General features: G+C 40.1%; 4 protein-coding genes across 5 annotated transcripts; 2 read left to right on the plus strand and 2 right to left on the minus strand.

Annotated features, from left to right (window-relative positions):
- The first annotated feature begins 524 nt into the window (after positions 1–524).
- LOC112278851 (sphingoid long-chain bases kinase 1) lies at positions 525–6,981 on the plus strand. The gene is made up of 10 exons (XM_024512701.3): positions 525–670; positions 1,638–2,023; positions 2,250–2,473; positions 2,790–3,146; positions 3,442–3,535; positions 3,845–3,882; positions 4,525–4,671; positions 4,947–5,046; positions 5,504–6,288; positions 6,454–6,981. Exons 2-10 carry the CDS (start codon positions 1,780–1,782, stop codon positions 6,595–6,597), a joined length of 2,133 nt encoding a protein of 710 aa, XP_024368469.1. The 5' UTR covers positions 525–670; positions 1,638–1,779; the 3' UTR covers positions 6,598–6,981.
- A 374-nt stretch (positions 6,982–7,355) lies between these two features.
- Positions 7,356–11,105, minus strand: LOC112278853 (uncharacterized). Its single transcript, XM_024512707.3, has 10 exons — positions 10,977–11,105; positions 10,138–10,300; positions 9,927–10,042; positions 9,661–9,714; positions 9,505–9,529; positions 9,145–9,267; positions 8,808–8,977; positions 8,505–8,586; positions 8,181–8,279; positions 7,356–7,883 (listed from the first exon to the last, which is right to left on the minus strand). The coding sequence occupies exons 2-10, from the start codon at positions 10,255–10,257 to the stop codon at positions 7,797–7,799; spliced, it is 876 nt and encodes a 291-aa protein (XP_024368475.1). The 5' UTR covers positions 10,258–10,300; positions 10,977–11,105; the 3' UTR covers positions 7,356–7,796.
- Positions 10,515–12,607, minus strand: LOC141045074 (uncharacterized). Its single transcript, XM_073532146.2, has 7 exons — positions 12,500–12,607; positions 12,170–12,253; positions 11,744–11,956; positions 11,596–11,637; positions 11,301–11,334; positions 10,955–11,105; positions 10,515–10,536 (listed from the first exon to the last, which is right to left on the minus strand). Exons 1-7 carry the CDS (start codon positions 12,605–12,607, stop codon positions 10,515–10,517), a joined length of 654 nt encoding a protein of 217 aa, XP_073388247.2.
- A 2,166-nt stretch (positions 12,608–14,773) lies between these two features.
- LOC112279033 (uncharacterized) lies at positions 14,774–22,943 on the plus strand. 2 transcript variants are annotated; one of them, XR_016500912.1, is made up of 18 exons: positions 14,774–15,067; positions 16,217–16,350; positions 16,767–16,824; positions 17,034–17,249; positions 17,501–17,776; positions 18,328–18,462; positions 18,680–18,805; positions 19,160–19,204; positions 19,415–19,525; positions 19,774–19,919; positions 20,109–20,232; positions 20,488–20,562; positions 20,821–21,139; positions 21,361–21,482; positions 21,727–21,819; positions 21,963–22,160; positions 22,263–22,313; positions 22,580–22,943. XR_016500912.1 is itself a non-coding variant. In XM_024513074.3 (18 exons), exons 1-18 carry the CDS (start codon positions 14,885–14,887, stop codon positions 22,789–22,791), a joined length of 2,604 nt encoding a protein of 867 aa, XP_024368842.1. In that variant the 5' UTR covers positions 14,776–14,884; the 3' UTR covers positions 22,792–22,943. The 2 variants fall into 2 exon arrangements, 1 of the variants encoding a protein (XP_024368842.1); XM_024513074.3 differs by having other exon boundaries at positions 14,776–15,067; positions 21,983–22,160.
- Positions 22,944–23,267: the final 324 nt, after the last annotated feature.

The following is a 23,267-nucleotide window of genomic DNA, read 5'->3' on the forward strand; positions in this document are numbered from 1 at the left end:
AATTGCAAAGCCTCTTCGGAGTAAATATTTATTGGTATTGTCAAGGGTTCATTTGGTAGTGTGGAACGTGGTTTAGGAATAACTACACCTAAAGATTTTTCTGGAATAATCACACAGTCCATACAGTGTTGCAAAAATGACGCAGTAGATTGTGGCAAACAATGCAGTGGACTGAAGCAAGCCCTTGTGTCTTATCCATGAGAAAACATTTGTGGGGCAAATGAATTACTGAAACACACCCAGAGCACAGCCTTCGAATCCAGCTCTACGCTATTTGTGTATTCACCTAAGGTGTGGTTGTTCTGAGCGAGATCGAGCAACCAAAGAAGAAAAACCTGAACTAACAGTGATTCGCCTCAACAAACATTTATGGGGAGGATTGTTTGTTGAGCAGTTTTTGAAAATGCCGTCGAATGAAGCAGTGGCCCACTCCACCACCTCTTCATCCACGATGACGAATGATTTCCCCCGCAGACATGACGATACTCATGGTGACTTTCTTTCTCCCGCTTAACACTCTTCCTAGATCCATCGCCCCCACAGCACTTGTAGCTCCTTACCATTTCTTTCGCCATCGCCATCACGCTCTTGGTCCTCGTTCCTTGCCGGCATCTTACCGTCCGCCTTCCCGTGCAAGCTCGCCCTTGCCCATTGCATTCCTTGCAGTCACGTAAGTCTTTCTCACGCTGCTCATTTTCTCGTCTCTCTCACCGGCATTTCTCCTTGATTCCTCCCTTGTCTGCCTGTAATGCATCCTCCTCTTTCAGAACTATTGTTGTCCGCTCTTCATCTGCCTTCGGCCCGCCGGTTTTCCTACACCCAACTCACCTTCACTTCCACTGTCAAACCCTCTTGGTGCTTTCTTTTACAGTGCCCCATTCTTAATTAGGGTTCTGGGATGCTTACCATCTCTGCATTTAGGATCTGTTCCAGCCTCATGAACGGGCGGTAATTCACTCACCTAACTAGTTATCCTAAGACCTACTATCAGCTTTAAATTATTTGTCCAAATGTCGGTGTTGGTGTCTGGATTTAAAGTCAATGACCAAGGTGGAAATGTGGGGTTTGTCGAGGTCCGTGTGGAGGTTTAACACTTCTCAAGTAGCGATCAGTTATGCTAGTGCCTCAAAGCCTTCTTTCAATACGTTCTCAGAGCGAGGAATTTCGTCGTGAAATAGTTTTAACAAATATACAACAGTTGTATGTGAGTTGAACATATCGAGAGAGTCCAAAATCTAAGGATCATATTAACTGCAAATAAGATCTGTAATGGGGCTTGGTTGCTTCGAAACATCAGCTTGTGTGCTGAGAAAGTGTTTTCATTCTTACATCATAATTCGGACTCATCTGAGATTCAAATTCATCAGAATTGACTTTGGTGAACACATCGATGATGCTGACCGTTGAGGCTCTTTTTTAAGCTATGACATTCTTTCAGCGCAATTAAGTGGAGTTGCTACTGCAAATTTATGTTTTCTTTGACGTGGTCTGTATAGGAGGAGTAACAAGCGTACTTGTGCTGTTGGATTTTAATTTAATGCATGAGCAATAGCAGTTGGAAATATACTATGCAGTTGCTGTTACCGTCAGAACTGTGGAAGTAATTTTGTTGCATCGGTTGGCTATGTACCTTGCAGGGCTAAACGCAGGCCGACACATTGAATTGCACCCATGGGAATTCTTTTGTTCTGAGTTCTCATGTTTTAGGAATTACCGTATCATAAATTAATGATCAGTTTGTTTGCCAGAATGTTTCGATTTTAAGAATAATGTGTAGAAATGCGGGCTCCTTGGGCAAAGCTTGGGGCTTTGTCCCGTAAGATAAACCCTTTAGGGACATCAAACCAAAACCAGTTTGTGGTAGATATAGCACGGAATAATAATGGGGACCTCAATGGAAATGGACTTGGAGCACATTCAGTTTCAGCTGCGCTTGGTGAGACATCTCCGCGACCTACAGAGTGGAGTTTCCGGAGATGCGGTCAGAATGGATGTCGATCTACTAATCACTGTGAATCAGCCGGTAAGCCCTTCATCGCTGTCCTTGTGTAGCGGTAGATCTGACATAAGGGTCTGTGTAGCCTGTCTTACTTGCTTGAATCAGAAAGGTCTAAATATTGTTTAGGGTATACGTGAAATGTATGAAAGATAGTTTTCTTTTGTTGTTGTAGCTAAACAATCATTTCATTTGAAAAGAAATGTTTACATAGAGAAGTGCTTATATAGAAAGTGTGATTGCCTTGTCATAGGCACCAACATTTCAGCGTCCCTGAAAAATGGTGACGTTAGAATCGATGTCGGTGGAGATGAGGGCTCCGACCTTTTGGGGGAGATTGTCATGACGGGTAATTTAACTCCTCAAAGTACGGGATTGTCGTCTAAACTAACTCCGCCTGTTGAAGTCTCGGCAAGGCTGACCACAAAGACATTTTTCTGGGGTCTACGTCATCTCCACCTCGATGACATAGTTGCGGTGAGCATGATTTGATCAAGGTTTTCTCAATCATAAATGGTTTTGTTGGTTCATGCTTTCAACGTTTGTTTCAAAGAATGATATAAAGCTAAGGGTACCTGTGGTCATGTAGAGCGACTCTAGGTAGTTTTCTGTTTTACAGTTCAGTTTATTTTAATTTTAGTAAGAGTCTTAAGAGTATTATGTTAAGAAATAGTTAGTTGGCGTAGTGCTTTTTATGAAGAACTAAAATTTCTGTGTAATGTGCATCGGCCTGGAAAAGTGGTGTTTATGCTGAACAACTGTATTGATGGATGAAGGTGGAATGCCCTGATAGGTGTCATGTCACGATGGCAGTGAGCGCTTTACGATACATTCTTATCCTCTCATGCGCACACGGTGGGTGCCCAGTTCATTTGGCAAACCCCGCAGACGCCGGAAGGACGTGCATCTTATAGCACCTAGTCAAGAAGAAGCTGCTAATTGGGTCAATGTCTTTGGTAATTACTGTCATGTGAATGTTAATAAGCTTCCTTTAAAGGAGCAGAAAGGGGCTTCTGTGAAGGAGAAGGTTGTGGTGGATGTGGCAATAAAGAGCAAGCCAGGACCTGTTATGCTCGTTGTCCTCAATCCTCGTTCGGGTAGAGGGAAGGCCAGCAAGGTCTTTCGAACCAGAGTGCAGCCAATCTTGGAGGTACCAGTGTTATTCTATTTTTATCATTTCACCCCTTGTAGCTCAATGAAATAAGGATTTTTCAGAATTTTACATTGACGAATCTATCCTGGAATGTAGTGGATTTAATGATCATAACATTTACCTGCTAGCTATGAAACTTTGCATCTGCCAACGGATATTTAATTATGATGATTTGAATTTAATTTTTTGTTGGTCTCAAGTTCTGCATTTTGCATTTGACCATGGTTTGGACAGTCACAGCACGGCTTTGACCAGTTTACATCTTTTATCTGAGATGCCCATTTTTTGATAGTTGGCAGGGTTGACACTTACAGTGGTGGAGACGACACATGCTCGTCATGCTCAACAGCTAGCTGCTAGCATTAATCTTTCTACCTGTGCTGACGGTATGATAGTTTGTTCTATTCCAAAGACATTACTTCAGCAGTGAAACGTTTGTTCAGTTTTCAATAACTCGTGGATTTGTTTATGATGGGAAACGTTTCTTGTGGAGAGTGCTCTGCATACTACTTCATGAGTTTTCATTGCAGTTTAATCAGAGCTTCTATTCGCTGCGGCTGGTCCCAAGCGTTCTTCGTTCTACACTTGTAGATTATTGGAGCTGATGCTTAGACTTTCCATTTTACCCTCGACATCGGATTATGTGAGGTGATAGTGGAGATGGGTGTCTTACTAATATCTCAATTTAATGACAGGTATCATTTGTGTGGGTGGTGACGGCATACTCAATGAGGTAATCCGGTTTGTGCATTTTGAATCAAGGCAGCAATGTTCTAGCTCATACCTTTATGTAGTTGTTTTGGGCAAGTTTGAGGAAAATAAAGACAGACAGCACGTATTGTGAACTTGAGGGTGGTGAAAATTCTCAGCTTTAAAATCTCCACCCCCGCCTTCCCCCGAGAGGACGGAAGGTGGTTGAACACTTTAATGAAACAAAATAACATATTTTACCTTGTCATGTTTGCCCTATTAAGTTACACCTAAGATGAGTTGTCGATGTTTGTTTGCGAACTCGGAGTAATCGATGACCTTGTATGATTATCGCATACTGAGTCAATAACTGTGCACTTGTAGATTATTGGATGTGTTTCAGAATATACTCTTCTACATTTGTTTCCTTAAAATCAATTCAGTTTGTTTAACTGACATCAACAGCTAGTTTTTTGTGGGGTATGACTGTTGGCCTTCTTTTTGTCGCTACCATGCGGTTAATACAGTGTGAAGATGTTCTTCATCAATATTGTTTGCCCTAGTGTCTTGTTGACTAGTCAATGTAGAATTTTGAAGCATTTGTCTCGTATGATCTAGTTCACTACCGTTTCTTCTTTTAAATATGTGAACAGTTAATGAGTTTTCAAACCGACGCGCTGTGCAGGTTTTGAATGGATTACTGAGCAGAGATGATTCAGAATTTGCTAGGACCATTCCTCTTGGCATAATTCCCGCAGGCTCTGATAACTCACTTGTGTGGACTGTTTTTGGCATCCGAGATCCTACTACTGCTGCAGTTGCAATTGTCAAGGTAAATCTTGGGGTCTAAAACTTTTTTCCCCTAGTGGCTTTGTAGTTATAGTAGGGCGCAGGTACTAAAAAGTGCCATCTTTTTTGGTGTCATTAACTTGCGTGGTATCCAAGGTGACGCAAAGTTCACATCGTATTTTAATATCGAAGTACACTTAACTAAATATTATATTCAAGTTAAGTACTCACATGTCTATTTATATGTATCTAATTCGTTATAGCAGATAATTTAATGATCACTTTAAATGATAATTTATGAACGTGATCTTTTTACAGGGAGGCACAATTTCTACTGATGTAATTGGGGTGGAGTGGCATAAGACTGGTGCAGTGCATTACGGTCTTACAGTAGCGTATTATGGTTTCATGAGTGATGGTAAGCATCATATGGTCAAGTTATTTTATTTTCTAAAATTTTGTTAGGTTCAGATGCGTTAGTTTAGCTGTTTCGAGATATTAAGTGCACCTTTCTTTAAAATACAGCTACAGCTATAGATGCAACTCAAAAGGAAAACTTTTACCTCAAATGTTGGGAAGTACGACTTGCTTAGAAAGAGTGGACGACTTGAGGCAGGTTTCTCACGCTAGATGATATGATGGACCTGTAGGAAGGGATGAAAGTAAACTAATGCCGGATTTGTTTTCATTATCGTCTCTTAATCGAAAGAGCACTACGATTTGTGTCAGAAAGTTAATGGTCTAGAAGCGCCCGCGTATGTGTTATTAGGCTATTTCCTTGCACTTTGTATTTGAAGTTACTACTTTGTATTTCATACATACAACCGGCACTATCTCTAATTGCTGGCTCCCTTTTGAAATTCGGATTTGTGCAGTGCTTGAATTATCTGGCAGATATCAGCGTCGATTTGGGCCATTGCGTTACTTTGTGGCAGGGGCCTTGAGGTTACTTTGCCTCTCTCATTATCAATGCGAAGTACACTATCTCCCCGCTCCTCTAGAGCTGGAATCAGTGCATGTTGACCATGCGGCGGACAGTGTTGATACCCTCGCACAAGAAACAGGATCCTTGTCTGCGTGCTCTGGGGTTGTTGTGCCACCTAGACTAAACGGTGATAGTTTGACTGGTATTGTAGAGGCCAATACGGAGCCTTCTGATTATATACGTGGCTTGGATGGTAAAGCAAGGAGCATTTCCTTAGGTCGAATGGGTCCCTGTGCAGAGGATGCAGTTACAGTTGCTTCTGCAACTCCAGTCTCTCGAGCGCGCACAAGATCCAAGACAAGGAGTCGATCTTTTGGTCTTAATGCTATGGCACCTGAGTCAGTATCTAGGCCAGTACAGATTTCTCGTCGTGGGTCTACAGATGGATCTTTGGACAATGAAGTGGATGGGACTAAGACAAGAGGGTGGCTTTTAGATGAAGAGGATAAGTGGGAGAGCCGTAGTGGAACGTATTTGGGGATCATCATGTGCAATCATGAGTGCAAGACCGTCCAGTGCATGAAGACTCAATCGTTAGCTCCTCGTGCTGAGCATGATGATGGGCTGGTTCATTTGCTTTTAGTTCGAGATGTTGGCCGTTTGCAGCTGATTCGTTTCTTCCTACTGATGCAGTTTGGACGCCACCTTTCTCTTCCGTTCGTAGAGTACACTAAGGTGGGGTTGCTCGTCCTTACCAATGAAGACTTTGTTACTTGCTCAAGTTGTACCACGTTTCACTTCCTAGAATGCTTCATGAAGGTAGGTGTTAATGTTATGGAATTAATTTGGTCGGTTACTTCAGATAGTTCTATTTATGACTGACTTTGTTGTTGCACACAGGCTCGGGCAGTTTGGCTAAAACCAGCTCCAAGAGCCCATCAAGGATGCGGCATTGATGGTGAGCTGCTTACTCTGGATGGACCGATCACAACACGAATGCAACCTTTCCAATGTCACTTAATTGGGAAGCAGCAACGGACCTAGGTAATGGATTGAAGCAAGTGCTGCGTTCAAGAGGTTGCATGATTTGTTTTCTTGTGTGGAGATCGAATGCATTGGTATGGATGTAGAAGGAGGGGTAACGGAGAAGAAACCCTTTGCATGTTCTCTATATGGTTTCTAGAGTTAAATCAGAATTTGGTCTTGTTAGGCAGAATATTTTTTTCGTCATAACATGTTCTGAGAGTTTGAAGAATTTCGTGAGATGTTGGGATTGGTACAGGTAGTGGTGACGACAGATCACTGACTTGAAATGCTTCTAGTAGATATTTGAGTTGAATTATGTATTTCCTTGACAGTCATTCTTTCGATATTTTTATATACAAAATAAGGCACTCCCAACGGACAGACCCACCTTTATCAGCTCAAGGCTCGATCTTATCATTCAGTTCGGTGGCATAGTTTTGGCTCTTTATTAACTGATTCCCTTGAAAATAATTTTTCGTTGAGCAATTTCGACGCTGGATAGGGTTTGCGACTTTTGAATAAAAAATTTGCATTTCAAATATTTAGTTCACAGTAAGGTGCTACCAGTTCAAGTGTTGTTCATTATGGTAAACATTTTCCAAGCATGTGGGTTAGATACCTCTCCATGAAGTAAATAGAAACAGTCCGTCGTATGCACTCAGGATAGACTTCGCATGTACACATTTCTACTGGTGCCAAAGCCGGACAAAATTCCGTGTACTTACATACATGTATATAGCTATCCAATCGGACATGAAAATTTAATATGAGCACAATTTGGAATTATAAATATGTGCAGTATATTGGTTTACTCGTATACAAAACCCACATACATGAGTTTTAAATTGCTGAAGCATTTACGGGCTCAATGTTTTATATAAATGTTACCCAGTCAAAGGCAACACCCAGAAAAATACCTCACCATGGAATTGGGAATACCATCCTCATTTCCACATTTTGCAGCCAATGCCTATCAAAAGGTATTAAAATCCATGCATAGCAGTTTTCAATAAAACTGCCTGATTCTACATACAAATGCTACGGTGTCCGAAAATAGAAAATGAAAAAGGATTCTTTTGCTAAAAGGTACAGAGGTAACAAATTGGGATAACCATAAGGCTTCATTTACAAGCTTTCCATGCTTATCGCAATCCAAGCCTCAGCAATGACCTATTTACATACGCATAGTACACGTCACATACAAAGGTGAGAGAAACTTAAGCATAAGGGTTCAGCAAGCCATCCATCCCGACAGCTTCGGTTGAGTCGTGAGATTCCATAAGCATCCACTCTTCCACAGGACCCTGCACAAGTGATGTAAACAAACACATCAAAACCACAGCAAAGATAAGTTCTACACATTGCACCAAGAGTCATTGTACAGCATCCGATAACTAGAACATTTCAAGCTGTGCATCAACAGAAGCAATAAAAAGCGGCAGTTTCGAGAACCACTTCGACGGTAGTTCGACATTGCTTTTGCCTTCAGATAATGCACTCTACAAATAGTTAGCCATTTTCCAGCAAATTCTTGCAAGGTTAAAGAATAGGCTGATTTGGTAATTCATATCATATGGCTACACAAGGGAAGAAGTACCCACTTTTCCACGTCTCAAGATAATAGGTTTTTCACCCGTCATGTCTATTACTGTTGATGGATAAGCAAGACGTTCGCCTCCATCTATGACAAAGTCGACGCCCTGAAGATGGCATCAACATACATGCACATCAATTATCTACTGTCTTAAAACTCAGCAGTCAATGACACCACTTCCATCTTCGTCATTGTGTTTCAGCGAAGAGACATATCAACACACAACCCAGGGACGAAAGACCAATGACGTAAAAAAAAAAAAAAAAAAAAAAAAAAAAGAGAGAGAGAGAGAAAGAAGAATCACACAGATGGACACAAAACTGAAGCATACCTCCCTGCCTTCAGAGGCACCATAGGTATCAGCGATAATAACTGGGTCTAGCATCCACTCATCCTCTGACCGCTGTCTCACACTGCACATTACAGCTTTAGTTAATTGCAAGACCACCCCTTTCATCCATCGAAAATCTTCAAATAATTGCAAGGTATCGACTCTTGAGTGGTGGAGGGAGAAATTCTATCTCCTAAAGGACGCATACTTGCGTCTCTCAATTTTTGGTAAAAATTTCAAATTAGATAGATCAACAAACTGAGATGCAGACTGAGGCTTCAATAACAAATAAAAGGTTTCCACCTGGTACATAGCAAGGGCTCATCCAGTCGTTTGAGTAGTTCTGCACAAATAACATCATCCGGCATTCGGACACCAACACTTTTACGTGGTGCACAGCTTACTGCAGAACTTCCACCAAACGTTGTGCACTGTTTGGGCATCTCCTTACTCGCAGGAAGAATAAATGTATACTTCACACAACAAGCGACAATAAGCAGCGAGGAAAGTAGGAAGAGTAGAACAAGCAATGTTTCTTACATCACGAAAAACCTATGGCTCCGAGTTGCGTCTCACATCCAATGTAGATCCATCAATAATACTGCAAAGCTACTGTATCTAAGGTGTTCGGGGTACATACAGGTCCGGGGAGGGACTGTCGAGCAGCTCGGAAGACGTTTGTTTGGCCATGGCTATTGCCTCGTGGAAACCCCAATGTGTATTTGTCAATGTCTTGGAATGACCTACATAGAATACTCAATGGCTGCAATAAACTCCAAGACATACAAGTCAGTACAAAATCGGCACATATTAGTGTGTACGTTTTCTACAGCTTCGTAAAAAGGCTAACAGCGAATTCTTTTCAAAGCCTTGGTTCATTTGCATGATCTCTACGTGTTCAAAAACCAACGATAAACTCTGGAGCAAGGTTATGTTTGACTACTGTCCAGCAGCACGCGATAATTGACTTCGAAAGAGCCGAGATAGCTCAATTGCATACCTTCATGGGGTCCATGTTCTTAATTCTGCACAACAATGTGGGATGTCAAACGAAATACCACGCACAACCAAAACATATCATATTTCCAGATAGCTTCGCAACCAGCATTGACAGATAACAGGTACAAGCTTGGGGAATAAACAGACATGTGTGCACCTGTATAGACGGTCAATGGCTTGCCGATTCTTGAGATCACAAACAATCGCGTATCTGAAACACAGCCAAGATTGAGGTTCATGTCAAAAGCAATGCAATTGGTGGAGATGTCAAAATTCGTAAATGAGTCGGACAGGTACTTAGTTCACAGCTCTCTTCATGGGCTTGTCCACCGCCCGAGGTGCATAAAGACAATGATCTAGGTTATTCGTTTCAGCTATAAGGAAAAGCTGAAAAAGCTAAGCAGAAGGGTAAAGGCAATGTACACGGTATCAGTGGGGATGATTCCCACAGCCCCGGACTTTATGAGTTCGACAAGAGGATCCAAGCGCCAGACATCAGAGCCAGATGGATCGAGTTGTACCAATTGGACCTGGGAATTCTGTGAAACCAACGATCAAACAAGGAACAGATTTAGTGACGTGCAACATTGGAGATAGGATGGCGCATGATAGGAATAAGGAACACGGGGGGTACCTTGCGTGAGGCAGGAGAAGAGTACTTGAGGCGCTTGGGACTACGCTTGGCGACAGCTTGTACAGTGACAAGTAGACGCGGAGGTGCGGGATGAAGGGAGGGACAGCGCACGTAAGCCATGGCGATAAGACGATGACTAACTACTTCGGACTTATTTATTTAGCTGTAGACAACAACACGATTGAAGATTAACATTCATGAGCTAGGGGAAATCTGCACATTACTACTAGCAACGCCTAAATAAAGCAACGGAAGCACGTCCCACATACACATGCTGAGCGGAGGTTTCGTAGACTGATCGTGCTTAACTAATACAAGGACAATACTGTAAAGACTTGACTCGAATATCTAGTCACTCATGCTGATGGTTCATAACTCTACTCTTCAGCGATTTCAGGTCTACGATCAACAACAAGGATTAGGAATCAGCACTTGCTCTCACCCTTGAACTAGGTTTAGTATTTCCAAGCATTAATTAAAATGAATAAGCTGAACAAGCGCTGACATTAACTCTTTCACTTAGTATGTGTACGCTACTTATGACGAAACAGTTCTCATCGAGACTATAAAACGTAATGTTGCGGCTTTGCTGTGTGTCATGTACATCTTACCAACTATGACTCCAACATTACTTTTCGGAACCGGCAATGGCGGGTTGAGCCAAAATAAATACTTGATTAGTAATCGTAATTGATTCTAAGACGCTCCCCTGCACTATCCATGGGTAATGATAACCCCCTGCTCGAAAGCCATGTTACTCTACTGTATACTCAAAAAGCGTCTTGACCCAGTCCATATCATCTCACAAACAAGGTACCCTTGCATTGTTTCCAACCCACCTCTGTCCGTACGCAATCTGTAAAGCCAATGGTTGGAGAGACCTGACGATTTACACAGCAAACAAAGCTGTCGACCACGTCCATCACATACCGAGCATTTCCGCAATGGGACCCCTGTGAAGACGCCGCCTACACACCCGTATACAGTATCTTCAGATACAACCCCAAGAAATAAAAGAATTATCCGCATATCAAATCAATGATGCGATTACGTATTGTGGAATACGTAATTTTCAAATTGCAGGATGCTATTTTGATTAACGCATACAATGTAACAACTCAATCGAAGACAATAAATAAATAAATAAATAAATAAAATCTCACCTTGTTTACCACGACCCTTACAGTGGCAACAAAGCTTCCACATGCACACAATGCAACTCAGTTAGGAGCAAAGAAGACCTGATCCCTCTACGATGCTCTCATAATTACGATAATGCCTTGAACTCAGCCATGTACGAAAGCCTCGTACGATGTCAAGATGAAACGCAGCATCTGACGAATTCTCCTCAGGAAACAATGCAAATCTACGACTACCTTACAGCCAATACCATTGACACACAATCCGAGAGAGCTTAACAATCGCAGTAAGGATATCCACGGGAAGACTGAGACATACATTATTCCCTACACCAAGGCACTGCGGGCATTTGCGCGGTTTCTGCAAACGAAGCAAAGCAATTGGTAAGTCGTGCAGAATTGGTGGGTTGTGGCAGAACTGGCACGATGCACAAAGACAAGGATTCGATAACTAGAGAGGAACTGACCACGAAGCGAATCGCGGTCTTGGTAAGCGGACGAAAGGAGAGAGGAGACAGCAGCACAACGACACACAACACAGCACCCACAAACGGAGGCCCGAAAGCGTGAGTTGGAGGCATGGAGAGGAGGGTGCGCCTCAGGAGACGCCACAGCTCAATTCGAAACCACTCGCCCACATGTCCAGCGTCAAACTTACGATACGTGTGCGTGAGAAAGAGCTAGAAAAGGCAAAATATCACACGGAGCAGTAGTACAAAGGGAGGGTGTAGAAGCTGCGACGCATAACACAAATTCCAGGCGAGCTGAAATTGTGCCGCTGACACTTGAGTGGCCAGGGTTTCCGCTTGGACAGGAAGGCTAGGGAGGGTAGGGAGGGGGAGGGGGGGGATCACAGAGGAAGATTATTGATTGGATTCTTATCACAATCTTGCCCTCCCTCGCTCCCTCTCTCCCATTAGCAACAATCGCAACCCTTCATGCACACACGGAAGCCTGTGAACTAACGCGGCCGCCATCTGGTGACATTTCCCGCTGCGGTGAAATCAGGCCAATCCGATTTGAATGCAGTGGAGGAAGGAAGCGAAAGGAAAGGAAAGGAAAGGAAAAGGACATGGATCATTGCCCCCACTATTCAGCAGCCTGCCCCCGTTGCCATTCCCGATGCGATCCGGCTCCACCATTCTGTTCATTCATATTCATCCTCGTTGTGGATGGTTTTTGTCATCCATCTTGCTTCCGTTCGGTCTTGAATTTGCCACGACATGTGCGGTCTCGGGAATAGGATATCTTTCCACGGAAATGCCACCTCTTCTTTCTCGGTTTGAACCTTGTTTTCCAAAATCTTTGAGCTTGGCACCAAGGTGACCCATTGCTCATTTCCATTGCATTGGCTGAACTTGTGTCTTCTTTTGACATAGAAGCACATGGGAAGACATATAGTTTCAACAAGGGAGAAATAAATTTTTATTAATATTTTTTTTTGATGTCATTTATTTTTTATAAAAGTAAAAACTAAGGCAACATTTTGTAGAAGTGCTAGCTTTTGTAAAGATAGGAAAAGTAACATTACAAATGAAGTTTTTAATTAATTTTTGAAAAGTAAAATATTAATTAGTGCAGAAAAACAAGATTGGTATAAATTATATAGGATTTTTTGCAATCATGTGGTTGTTGTTTAAGTGTCAAATTTACTTCAACTTAATGACTAGTTATCAATAGAATTAAAGTTAATAATAAAATCTGATGAAAGAGAATACAAATTTAAAAAATAATTTTAAAAATTTCATAGTTTAGTATGGTATCTATGATACTTTTTAAATTTTTATAGTTACCATTGTACTTATAAACAAAAATCTATGCCTAAGATGACTCTTCTCCTAAAAAACGAATTCACTGTGACAAAATAGATCATATAATAAATATTTTCTGGTCTTTTCATAACTCAATATGTAATTTCATTTTTACAAAAAAATAGTTCCAAGTAGATGTTGACCCTTTTAAAGTTGGTGCATTAGTCACTACAATAATTGATAAAAAAATCAATATTTTATGATAAATGTTAGTGACATGCACCTCTATCTCAGATTTTATTATCATTTAGAAAACAAACACAACTTTAAAAGAATGTCTGAAATTTATCACATCTTGGTATGATTAAAAGTGCATTAATTTAGAAATATTATTCACAATTGAATCAGCTTATGATACTTAATAATGTCTTATGAAAGTTTTAAAAATAAAATATAGTATTGATTTAAATTAGTAAGGTGTTATAACTCCTCTTCCAATGCTAAATAAGAACATAAACATGAATTCTTTGTAACATAATAAAATATTTAATAATATATAACTAGTAGATATTACATGATTATTATATTAAAAAAGTGAGAATAATATCTAGTTTGGCTGCAAAAAAATGAAAGATGTTTTGATATTGTATATTAGATTTTTTCCACATTTGTATGGTAAAATGGAATACATTAAATATATCCATATATATATATATATAGAAAATATGATAGAAATGGTAATTTCTAAGGAGTTTTATAAAATTTAAATTTGGCATTTATTTTAAGGGAAAATATCATACATACCCTTGAAATATGTTTTAATATCGAGAATATTCCTGTGTTCTTGATAAGAGCAAATCTATCCTTTATTTTTGTAATAATATCAAAACTACCCTTCAACTTGATAAGCTATCACAAAAAGTCTTTTTTTAAGTGAAATTAGGCCCAATCTGCTTGATCCATCTCATTTACTTATTCAGTTGTTCTTACTTCATGGCCTACAATTTAAGGTCATGTAAGTTTTTTTGATCATTCGAATTAAATTTCTGATCATTCTTTCATTTTTTAATTGATTTATCTTTTAAATATCTATTTTTGTTTTCTGTTATGCCTCTTCAGATTTGTAGCTATTATGAGATGTTGGTTTGTACCACAACAAAGAAAGTAAATGTAAAAAATAAAATAAAATTTTTTGGAGGAAGAAAAAGACAAAGAGAATATGCATGAGCACACACACACACACACATATATATAATAAATAAATAAATAAATAAATTTACAATATATATATTACATAAATAATGATTAAAATATAAATATTTAATTAATAGATAAATATATAAATAATACTTATTTATTTCTGATTAAAATTTTTAATGCTTTTGATAATATGGATTAGATTGTTCTAAGAAAAAGACATACCTTAATACTTGTATCTAAAATGATTATTAAGTAATTACAATATTTTTTAAAAAAGAAATGATTTATTTTTTATTATTTTTATTGTGGGTCTAGTAAGTAAATATGATCTCTGGACGATTGAATTTTTTAATAAAAAATATAGACATGTATATATTCAAGGAAAAAAGTAATAATGTTCATTAATTTTAAGAAATTAATATCATTGATTGCAATGGTATTATTGAATATGAACTCTGATGGACACGTGTGTGAATAGGACCCTGTTGGACATGTGTGTGAATAGGATACTGATGGACATGTGTGTGAATTCTATCTCAGCAGAGTGCATTCTAACTCAGCTTGTGATTAGGGTTGCTTTCTTCTGTTTGTGCTTTCTCTGTCTCCGGCCTAGTTTGCATCACTCTCCCTCTCTCGCTTGCTCTCCTTGCTTAATCCATGGCGTCCTCCGACGATGAGCCTGAAAATCCAATGCCCGTCCCGTCTAACGATTCCCCTGACTCCGGCTCCGAGTCTGATTCCGACCTCGATGACGATGAGGATGATCAGGCCACTGCCTTGCTGCTGCAGCGCCTCCAGGCCCAAGTGAACGAGTCCAATTCCTACGAGGCTCATGTTAATGTACCAATTCTTTCCTTCTCTCGGATTGCTTCCTTCCAATTATACTGTCACTCACGGCTCTCGTTACGCGGTCCAACTGAACGGCAGTGGCGCACTTCTCGCTATTGAATCATGCTCATGGATTTCATTTCCTCTTGATTACCTTGCACAGTTTCCATGCTACATTCTCAGCTGGTACTTCTTTGATCCTTGTGCACAGCCGGTTGTAAACATTGGCGTGAACGTTTAGAAATGTTTAGCTCCTGTCTCTATGCCTTGCCAGTGCTCTGGACATTGTTAGGCTGCAATATCTCCAGCCGTGTGCTTCGATCACGCATATTACAGGTAATTGCACATGTAGTCGATGGGCTCGATCAATGCAGTCTGAAACATTTCTTATCAGGAATAGATTGAAGTACGTCTTGACTGACTGAATCAACGCAGTGATAAATTCTTGGATATTTCTTGTTGCTTGAAGAACTGTAGCTCCTCTTCGATAATCTAAGAATTGGTGTGTTCAGATGCCTCATAGTGTCACAAGAACTTTGAAGTTTTTCTCAAAATCTCTTAGCGGAGCTAAATTCAGCTACTATTGATTAGACATCATGCCGTTTTCTCAATCAAGGGTTCAGAAATCTCGCATAGATTTGTTTCACTTGTGTACTTTGAAGTATATATTCAGGATACTGTACCAGGCTGTTTACTTCTTTTTTTTGAATACAATTACGCACACACATACATTGATATGTACGCAGCATATATATACTGTTGGAATAGTCCAAGTTGACGTGTAGGGTTGGAAATATTTTGGCGTTCAATACATGCTGTAATGCCACCCTCATTTCTCACTGTTGGTCGTTCAAGTAAATCCTCAGAATTGTATGTAGAGATCGCGTCCTTTCCGCGCAATATAAGTGTGGATGCTTTAAAAGGTTGTGGTTTCCTAACGTTGAGCCCCTTCAGTCGTTATCCTAACATTCTGGTCCATTATTTAGCGTAAATGTTGACCTTCACAACAATTTGATGCTTGAATTAAACCTGATAACATGGATTTGAGCGTCTTGGAGTGTGAAACATTTTTGCAAGTTCGATCTATCACCACTTGAAATCAGACTTGAATCATTTAGATTACTTGCTTTTGTATGTTTTAATAGCAGTTCTTGGGTGCAGTACATTGACGCACTTCGAAAGGCGGCAGAATTGGAGAAGCTTCGGCTAGCAAGGGAATCTATGAATGCGGTCTTTCCTTTAACTCCTAACATGTGGTTAGAATGGTGTGAAGACGAGTCACGTTTAGCAACCAGGTATTTGAAAATTCATCAATTTGTAATTACCGCAACCAACATCATCCTATTGTAATCTTTATTTAGTTTCCCACTATGAAGTAAGAATTCAATTCACCTAGTAATAAGTTGCCATTAAACTAAAATTTGTCGGTTTTATCTCGATAGATTACTTGCCGGTACGGATTTATCACTATCTTTAGTAGGTGGTGGATGATTACTCCCGTAATTATGTGCTAAGTAATGGGATAATAACATCAATCCTTTGCTGACCAACAATTCAATTTTCTTGGGATTGAAATTTTTTCGTTTTATTATTTTGTGGCCACCCAGTTTGGTACTGGAAATTTGGCGCATTTGATTATGTTATCTATATAATCATATTTCTGTGTCATATTTCTTGAATTGTGACTTATTGTTTTATTAAATCCTTCTAGCCGTGGAGCAGTTCCAGCAGTAGAGGCTTTGTACGAGCGCGGTGTCAAAGAGTATTTAGTAGGTTCATCGAACCCTGCATTTAATTTTGTTTCCAGATGGCATTGTTATTTAAGATGGTTATCATCATCTTCAATTATAATTCAAATAAATAGCTTTGGATTTCGACACTTGGTTACCGCTGCATGTTTCTGCTATTAAATTAGTATTGGAACGTAGATGTTAATCATTACGTTTTTTGTATACGTGATTGCTGTTTTTTGTTCCAGTCTATTCCCCTGTGGCTACAATATCTCGAGTTTGTGGAAGAACGGGACACGTCTGTTGCTGACTGCACTGAACCTGGGATAGCTAAAATGAGGGCACTCTTTGAACGGGCGCTGACTTCAACTGGGTTGCATTTCACCGAAGGAGGAAAGGTTTGGGAGGCTTATCGTGATTATGAATCAGCTCTCCTGCTTAGTATGGCCGAAGCAAGTCCTGAGGTGCTGCAAGATCTATTCCTATTGCGCACGACATTCTTAATTTTGAAGCATGTTGATCTCAACTGCAGAGTCATAGGTCTTTTTTATATTTTTATATTTTATATTTTTATATTTTTAATGTTGGGGAGTAAAGTGGCCCGTACTGCATACTGTGTGAAATATGTACACGATGGCCGCTTGCTTTGTAGTTCAATGACTCATGTCTGTTCTCTTTTCTGTTATTTTGATTATTTTTCACGCGACCTTGCCAGGCAAAAAGCAAGCAGGTTGAGATCTTAAGAAGCTTGTTTCATCGTCAGTTGCGAGTTCCTTTAGTAGATCATGCCCAGACTCTGGAGCAATACAAGGACTGGGAGCAACAGCAAGGTGTCCAAATTGGGGCTGACAATGATGATCTCTCTGGCCTTCCTGGAGGTGTGGCATCTGCATACAAGACGGCAGAGCAGATGAGCAAGGCACGAGGATTGTTTGAAAATAACATAACGGCTGAGAAGCCTGTTGATGGTGACTTGCTTCAGCATTACTTGGTATTTCATTTTTTTAATTCCCTGTGCTCTTTATTTCTGTTGAGACGCTTCCATCTTATGTTTACAATCTTTTTTCAGTTTTAGCTGTTTAGGGCAACGCTTTCCACATATTCTGCAGCACGATGAAGCTGTGTGGTAGTCTCAGTTTGCAGTTTTATACATCCACATTACCTACTTCCACTGAACAGAACTTTTTATTTATTAATGAAATGCATTAGTCCACAAACCGAAGAAAACAGGAGTTACCTCATAGTGATAGACAGCTGGGGTGCGTAATGACGTGTAGGATCTTGGCTGATAATATGAACACTAGTCCACCTCTTAGTGATGCTCTGATTTTTCCGAATTTTGTCGAAATTCGGTGTCTTTGAGAAGACTTCAAAAAAATTCTCTTAGGTAGATTTCGTTAGAGGGCGGGTTCTTGCTTCTGATAATGCTTCAAATGTTCAGATGCAAGGTGAGATGTGTACGCATAGAAACCTTCTTTTAAGGTGTTATCAGCTCATGTTAGGCACTTTCGGTATTGATTTACATATTTCCTCTGTGATCAGGAATACATCAGCGTTGAGGAGGCAACAGGTGATCCAGCTCGCGCTCAGATACTGTACGAGCGTGCTTTATCTGTCTTCCCTGTTACTCATGAAGTTTGGCTCAAATATACTCATTATCTTGACGTCAACCTCAAGGTAACTTTCAATGATGTGGAGTGATTGTTCTATTAGGAGCGTGACATGAAGTGAGTTTTACTGCATAGTGACCTTTCATCCTTTTATTTGCTTGAATCAATGAACGTAGTGAGAACAAGCCTGTATTGTCAAGTAGAGCCGTAAACTTGTTATAGTTTGTTCCAGCTTATTATGTTGTTTGATATTTCTCATGATTAATGTATTGTGCTGATTGTAGGTAGCATCTGTATTAAGGAGTGTGTATGCTCGAGCTGTGCGGAATTGTCCTTGGGTTGGTGCTTTGTGGACCAAATATATGCTAGCTCTTGAACGAGCAGCTGCTCCAGAAACAGAACTATCAGTAGTAAGAATCATGATCAGTTTGTTTATGAATAAAAGTGTTTTCATGTCGCTCAAATACTGAGATGGATAGATAACAGTGATTGCCGTATTTTCTGTCATGTTCACGGTAGATTCCCTTATGGTCACGAGTGTCATTTATTTATTTATTTCCATGAGTTTGATTTTCTTTTAATGCAATGTTTGAAATATGGATTTGAACTACATGTTCTTGAAAAAATCTAACGAATTCAGTGGTCTAGGTGCATTCAATTGTCGACTATGACAATGTGTAGATCATGCCAGCGAAGATATTTACATGCTCCAGCTACTTGGTTGTTCAAATTCTTGCTGTTAATTACTACGGTCGTTGCTGCAGGTATTTGAAACTGCACTAGGGTGTGGATTTCAGTCACCAAATGAGGTGGGGCTCCTACTCATTATGATTATCGAAGACGATGCTATCATATGATCATCTGTGCCTGTTGTCCTTCTAAATGTGGATTTCTACTTTGGGACGACTGTGTACTGATGTTATTTTTTTCTTTTTTCTTTTTTCTTTTCTTTAATGGGCAATTTTTTATTTTATGGATTACTTATAAAGATCCTGTTTCACTGACTACATTGAGAACAGTATGAGGAGGTATACTCTACGAGGGCTCATGGGCTAAGGCGACGGATTATGGCAGCAGATGCAAATTCTGATCAGACTTCCAATTTTACACTTTTGCATGATACATTTGAGGTAATTTCTTTGGTGGTCTGACCTTTTATTTGTATTTATGATGTTCCTTTAATTATCTGTATTGCAGTTTGGCAATCGTTGGCGACCAGTTGTGCTGGTATTTATACAGCCGTATCAAGTATGTCATTATTTCTTTTGACTAATAGTTCTCTTTCATTCGTGATGGCAAATTGATCTTTTCAGGTTGTACATTTTGTACAAGTTCATTGCAATCATCAATAATGCTCATCTGCAGTCTGTTTTTGCAGCGTGGAACGGAATTTTTGTCTACTTACTTCCCGGATCATGTAAATCATAACATAAGACTGTGGACCTATTGGGCTCATTTGGAAGCTACATTGCTAAAGGACATAACAGCAGCTCGTGGTGTTTGGGAGAACCTGATAAAGACTCAGTGAGTTACTACTATAATTTTCAATGTCCTTTTCTTATGTGATTGTCTTAATGTCTTTACTTCTCATAATCTGTTGTATTATATAATGTTTTAATCCTGCACTTTTGCCTCTTATGGTTCTTAAGTGTGCTGCTACTGGTACAATATACTTGGTTTGGCCAGTAAAGATACTGATTATTTTGGTTATAGTGGTTGGATGTTAGAGGTGTGGCAAAATTACATTTCCATGGAGCTGCTCCTTGGGAATGTGAAGGAGGCAAGAACTTTATATAAGCGCTGCTACAGCCGCAGGCTAGAGGGTACTGGAACACAGGTACTTAGAAGCTTATATGTTGATAAGGAATACGGTAGTTTGCTCACTTTCTAATATGCGTAGGTATTGTAAGTGATTTATCTTTCTGAATTTAGTGTATATTTCATAGGTTTTTTTTTCATCACTTTATTTTCTGCATCATTGCAGCGTATCTATTGTTCGTTGTTTGCTTATCTAGCTTTTCGAGATCTATAAGAAACCCATAGCGCTATGTATTGTTACTTATTTCAACCGTTTTTTTCATTCCTTTCTTAGGTCATGTGTGCTGCATGGTTGCGCTTCGAAGAAGAACATGGTGCTCTGGAAGACTATGACCGGGCTGTGTTGAAGGTGGGCTTCAAACTGTGCTTTCTATTGTTGTAAGAAATTCACAATCTAACTGCTTATTCAATAGATCAGGAACTAGTCATCTTTAGCATATCCCCCAAGAATTAAGTGCAGGCATTGTGCATAATATTGCTTGTTCAAAGTGTACTCTGTTTTACAAGAATAATTAGAGATATTCAGTGATCGGACTGGAACTGCATGGTCATCCGCATTCAGTAAATATTTTGAGGTTAAGATATTGTATTATTTTGGTCAAATCAGGTTGGCCCTAGGGTTGCGGAGGTTCAGAATTTGCAGACCCAACAGGAGCAAAAGCAGTCAACAGGAACAGAAAGAGTGAAGATGGAATCCAGGCCTCAGCCGTCGGATAAAGTTAAACCTAAAAGTGATGTCAAAAGCAGATCATCCAAGATAACTGACAACGCATCTAAAACGAGCGGCAGAAAAAGAGGACTTGGAAACGCAGAATCAGAGAACGCCGTGAAACGTCAGAAAGTTCCCAAGGTTACTGCTCAAGACACCGATCAACCAGGGGCTTCAGAAACAGCAGCTGGCATAGTTACAGGAATGGAAGAAGCAGGTGTCCATTCAAGCACCTTCTCCTTGTTTTCATATATAAAAGTGACTGATAAAGTTACGCGAACGAGAGTCCTGTTCCTACGCTCTTATTTACGTGTGCGAGCTATGCTCCTCATCCGAGTTATACCGTACGTCGTGTTATTTCTACGACTGTAATCTGTGTTTGCTCTATTCTTGATAAACTGCAAGCTTATTGCTGGGGTGAAATTTTACCTCCCGCAGAGCGAACGGAGCAAAAGTCGGAAAATGCATCAAGAGAACTTCCAAAACAAGTGAAGGAGTTGAACAAGGCAGTTGTTTTCACGGACGAGTGTACTGCATTTTTGTCTAATGTAGCATTTGAAGTATGTGGTGGCAATCCTTCTCAATCCGTTATTAACATCTACAAATGAGAGTGAAAGATTGACATTTCTGAATCTTGTGCAATAACTATTGATGCCAAATTTTTTAGTTTATATTAACTCCCATTGATTTTGAATCGAGATGAATTTAGCTCTGTACTGTATATTCATGATGAAATTTAAGCGTGAATGACTTAGGACTACAAATCCCAAAGTGGCATTCTAAATTTTCAATGAGATAATGCAGGTGACTGAGGAGGATCTTAAGGAATTCTTTTCTCCCTCTTCTCGAGTCAAAGAAGTTCGTATACTGCGGGAACGTGGCACTGCAAGACCTCGAGTAAGTCTCCTCCAAATAAGACTTTCCAATTCCAGGTTTTATTCACAAATACATCATGCAAAGCGCTTAAAAATTGATCTGGTAACTAAGGGTGCTTAAGACTTACAAGTTTGGTTTTTTCCTATCTTATTCATTATATTCAGGTTTTTGTGTATGTGAACAGGGGCTTGCGTATGTCGATTTTGAAGACGAAGAGTCTCTAACTGCAGCTATAGCCAAAAATAAAGAGGAACTCAAAGGGCGACAACTGAGCATTGCTCGTTCAGATCCCAAAGGAGGTCGTGGTGGAGGTCGAGGCTCTGGATCCAGTCGCCGTGGAAGAACAAGTGCCCTCGGGCGCGGTGAGAAATTTTGACCTTTTGATAGAAACCCTGATGTCTGAAACCCTTGCTACGCACCCCTCGAAACAACTTTTAAACTTATCATTGACCTTGTTCGTTCAGGTGGGGGTCGTGGAGGCATAGGAGGAAGTGATTCAAGCAACGCCCTTGGAGGTATGTTTCTCACTCCTCACGTCCTTGTAGAAAAATAAGTCTTCGCTGTAGAATTATACCTACGATAATATCGAGTTGAAACTTTTGAAGCCTCAGTGCAAACGCCTACTTACCAGGTCTTGTATTTTGGCGTAACCATCTCATGATGGACCAAGGTTTTGGTTCGGTTCTTTTGTCTGGATATTACTCCTCTAGGTATGATGTTCAAAACTTTGCCTTGGGTTAAACTTGGAGTTAACAATCATCGCATTTACGGTGGCACTCAGGTGGTCGAGGTTTGGCTGGACCTCCAACAGTCGGACATCGTCGTGGTGGTCATCTGAAACTTACAGGTTCCAACACGTTTGCTGTGCCACGAAATGTACCTCGACCTTTAGGTTGGGGCAATCCCCTAGCCACTAGTTCCTCGAATGCCAGTGGAGGTGAAGTGCCCAAGTCGAATACAGAATTTCGAGAAATGTTTCTGAAGCAAAGCTGAGTTTGGAAGTGTAATATGCTCTTTCATAGTTTCAAAGTAGATCTAAGATGGGTTTCTTGAAACCTGGTCTGTAATTTCGCACTAAGGGTGTAGCTCAAAGCGCCCATTCACTTTAATGATCAATTTTGTGGAAAATGTGTAATTTTGGCGAAGCTTTGTTGGTGGTGTCTTGAGAGATCGACAGTTCCCGGGATCCTTGGCTTAGATGATGTTATTATACGTGTTAAATATTCATCTAGGAAAAGAGAAATTTAGAACGATTCGACTTGAGCCTCTAGCTTTAGATCTTCATGCCAAGACTGGGGATCAAAAAAATCAGCCATAGGAAGCCAGGTTGGTGGGGGGGTTCTGCAGTGGTTGCAACCTTGAAATATCCTCATCTCAATGCCAAAAAAAGCGTTCTCTAATCCTTTCTGGCTCTCCTTTACAACTGCTGTAACTTTATCTGACCATACTGACCGTTTCTCATGCCCCAA

Source organism: Physcomitrium patens, chromosome 2 (genome assembly GCF_059467195.1).
Source record: "Physcomitrium patens ecotype Gransden chromosome 2, ASM5946719v1, whole genome shotgun sequence".
In the NCBI taxonomy this organism is placed as follows: Eukaryota; Viridiplantae; Streptophyta; class Bryopsida; order Funariales; family Funariaceae; genus Physcomitrium; species Physcomitrium patens.

What these genes read in the sequence shown, in the direction of transcription:
- LOC112278851 (XM_024512701.3), top strand. Translation starts at nt 1,780, where the DNA reads ATGCGGGCTCCTTGGGCAAAGCTTGGGGCTTTGTCCCGTAAGATAAAC. An exon ending in TAATCACTGTGAATCAGCCG is followed by an intron (nt 2,024 to 2,249) that starts GTAAGCCCTTCA and finishes GCCTTGTCATAG; the next exon opens with GCACCAACATTTCAGCGTCC. An exon ending in ACCTCGATGACATAGTTGCG is followed by an intron (nt 2,474 to 2,789) that starts GTGAGCATGATT and finishes ATGCCCTGATAG; the next exon opens with GTGTCATGTCACGATGGCAG.
- LOC112278853 (XM_024512707.3), bottom strand. Translation starts at nt 10,257, where the DNA reads ATGGCTTACGTGCGCTGTCCCTCCCTTCATCCCGCACCTCCGCGTCTA. An exon ending in GAGCCCTTGCTATGTACCAG is followed by an intron (nt 8,587 to 8,807) that starts GTGGAAACCTTT and finishes TGTAATGTGCAG; the next exon opens with TGTGAGACAGCGGTCAGAGG. An exon ending in GTGCCTCTGAAGGCAGGGAG is followed by an intron (nt 8,280 to 8,504) that starts GTATGCTTCAGT and finishes TGCCATCTTCAG; the next exon opens with GGCGTCGACTTTGTCATAGA.
- LOC141045074 (XM_073532146.2), bottom strand. Translation starts at nt 12,607, where the DNA reads ATGGGTCACCTTGGTGCCAAGCTCAAAGATTTTGGAAAACAAGGTTCA. An exon ending in GAGAGAGGGAGCGAGGGAGG is followed by an intron (nt 11,957 to 12,169) that starts GCAAGATTGTGA and finishes TGCCTTTTCTAG; the next exon opens with CTCTTTCTCACGCACACGTA. An exon ending in AGACCGCGATTCGCTTCGTG is followed by an intron (nt 11,638 to 11,743) that starts GTCAGTTCCTCT and finishes CTTCGTTTGCAG; the next exon opens with AAACCGCGCAAATGCCCGCA.
- LOC112279033 (XM_024513074.3), top strand. Translation starts at nt 14,885, where the DNA reads ATGGCGTCCTCCGACGATGAGCCTGAAAATCCAATGCCCGTCCCGTCT. An exon ending in TGGCCGAAGCAAGTCCTGAG is followed by an intron (nt 17,250 to 17,500) that starts GTGCTGCAAGAT and finishes CGACCTTGCCAG; the next exon opens with GCAAAAAGCAAGCAGGTTGA. An exon ending in TAGAGGGTACTGGAACACAG is followed by an intron (nt 20,233 to 20,487) that starts GTACTTAGAAGC and finishes TTCCTTTCTTAG; the next exon opens with GTCATGTGTGCTGCATGGTT.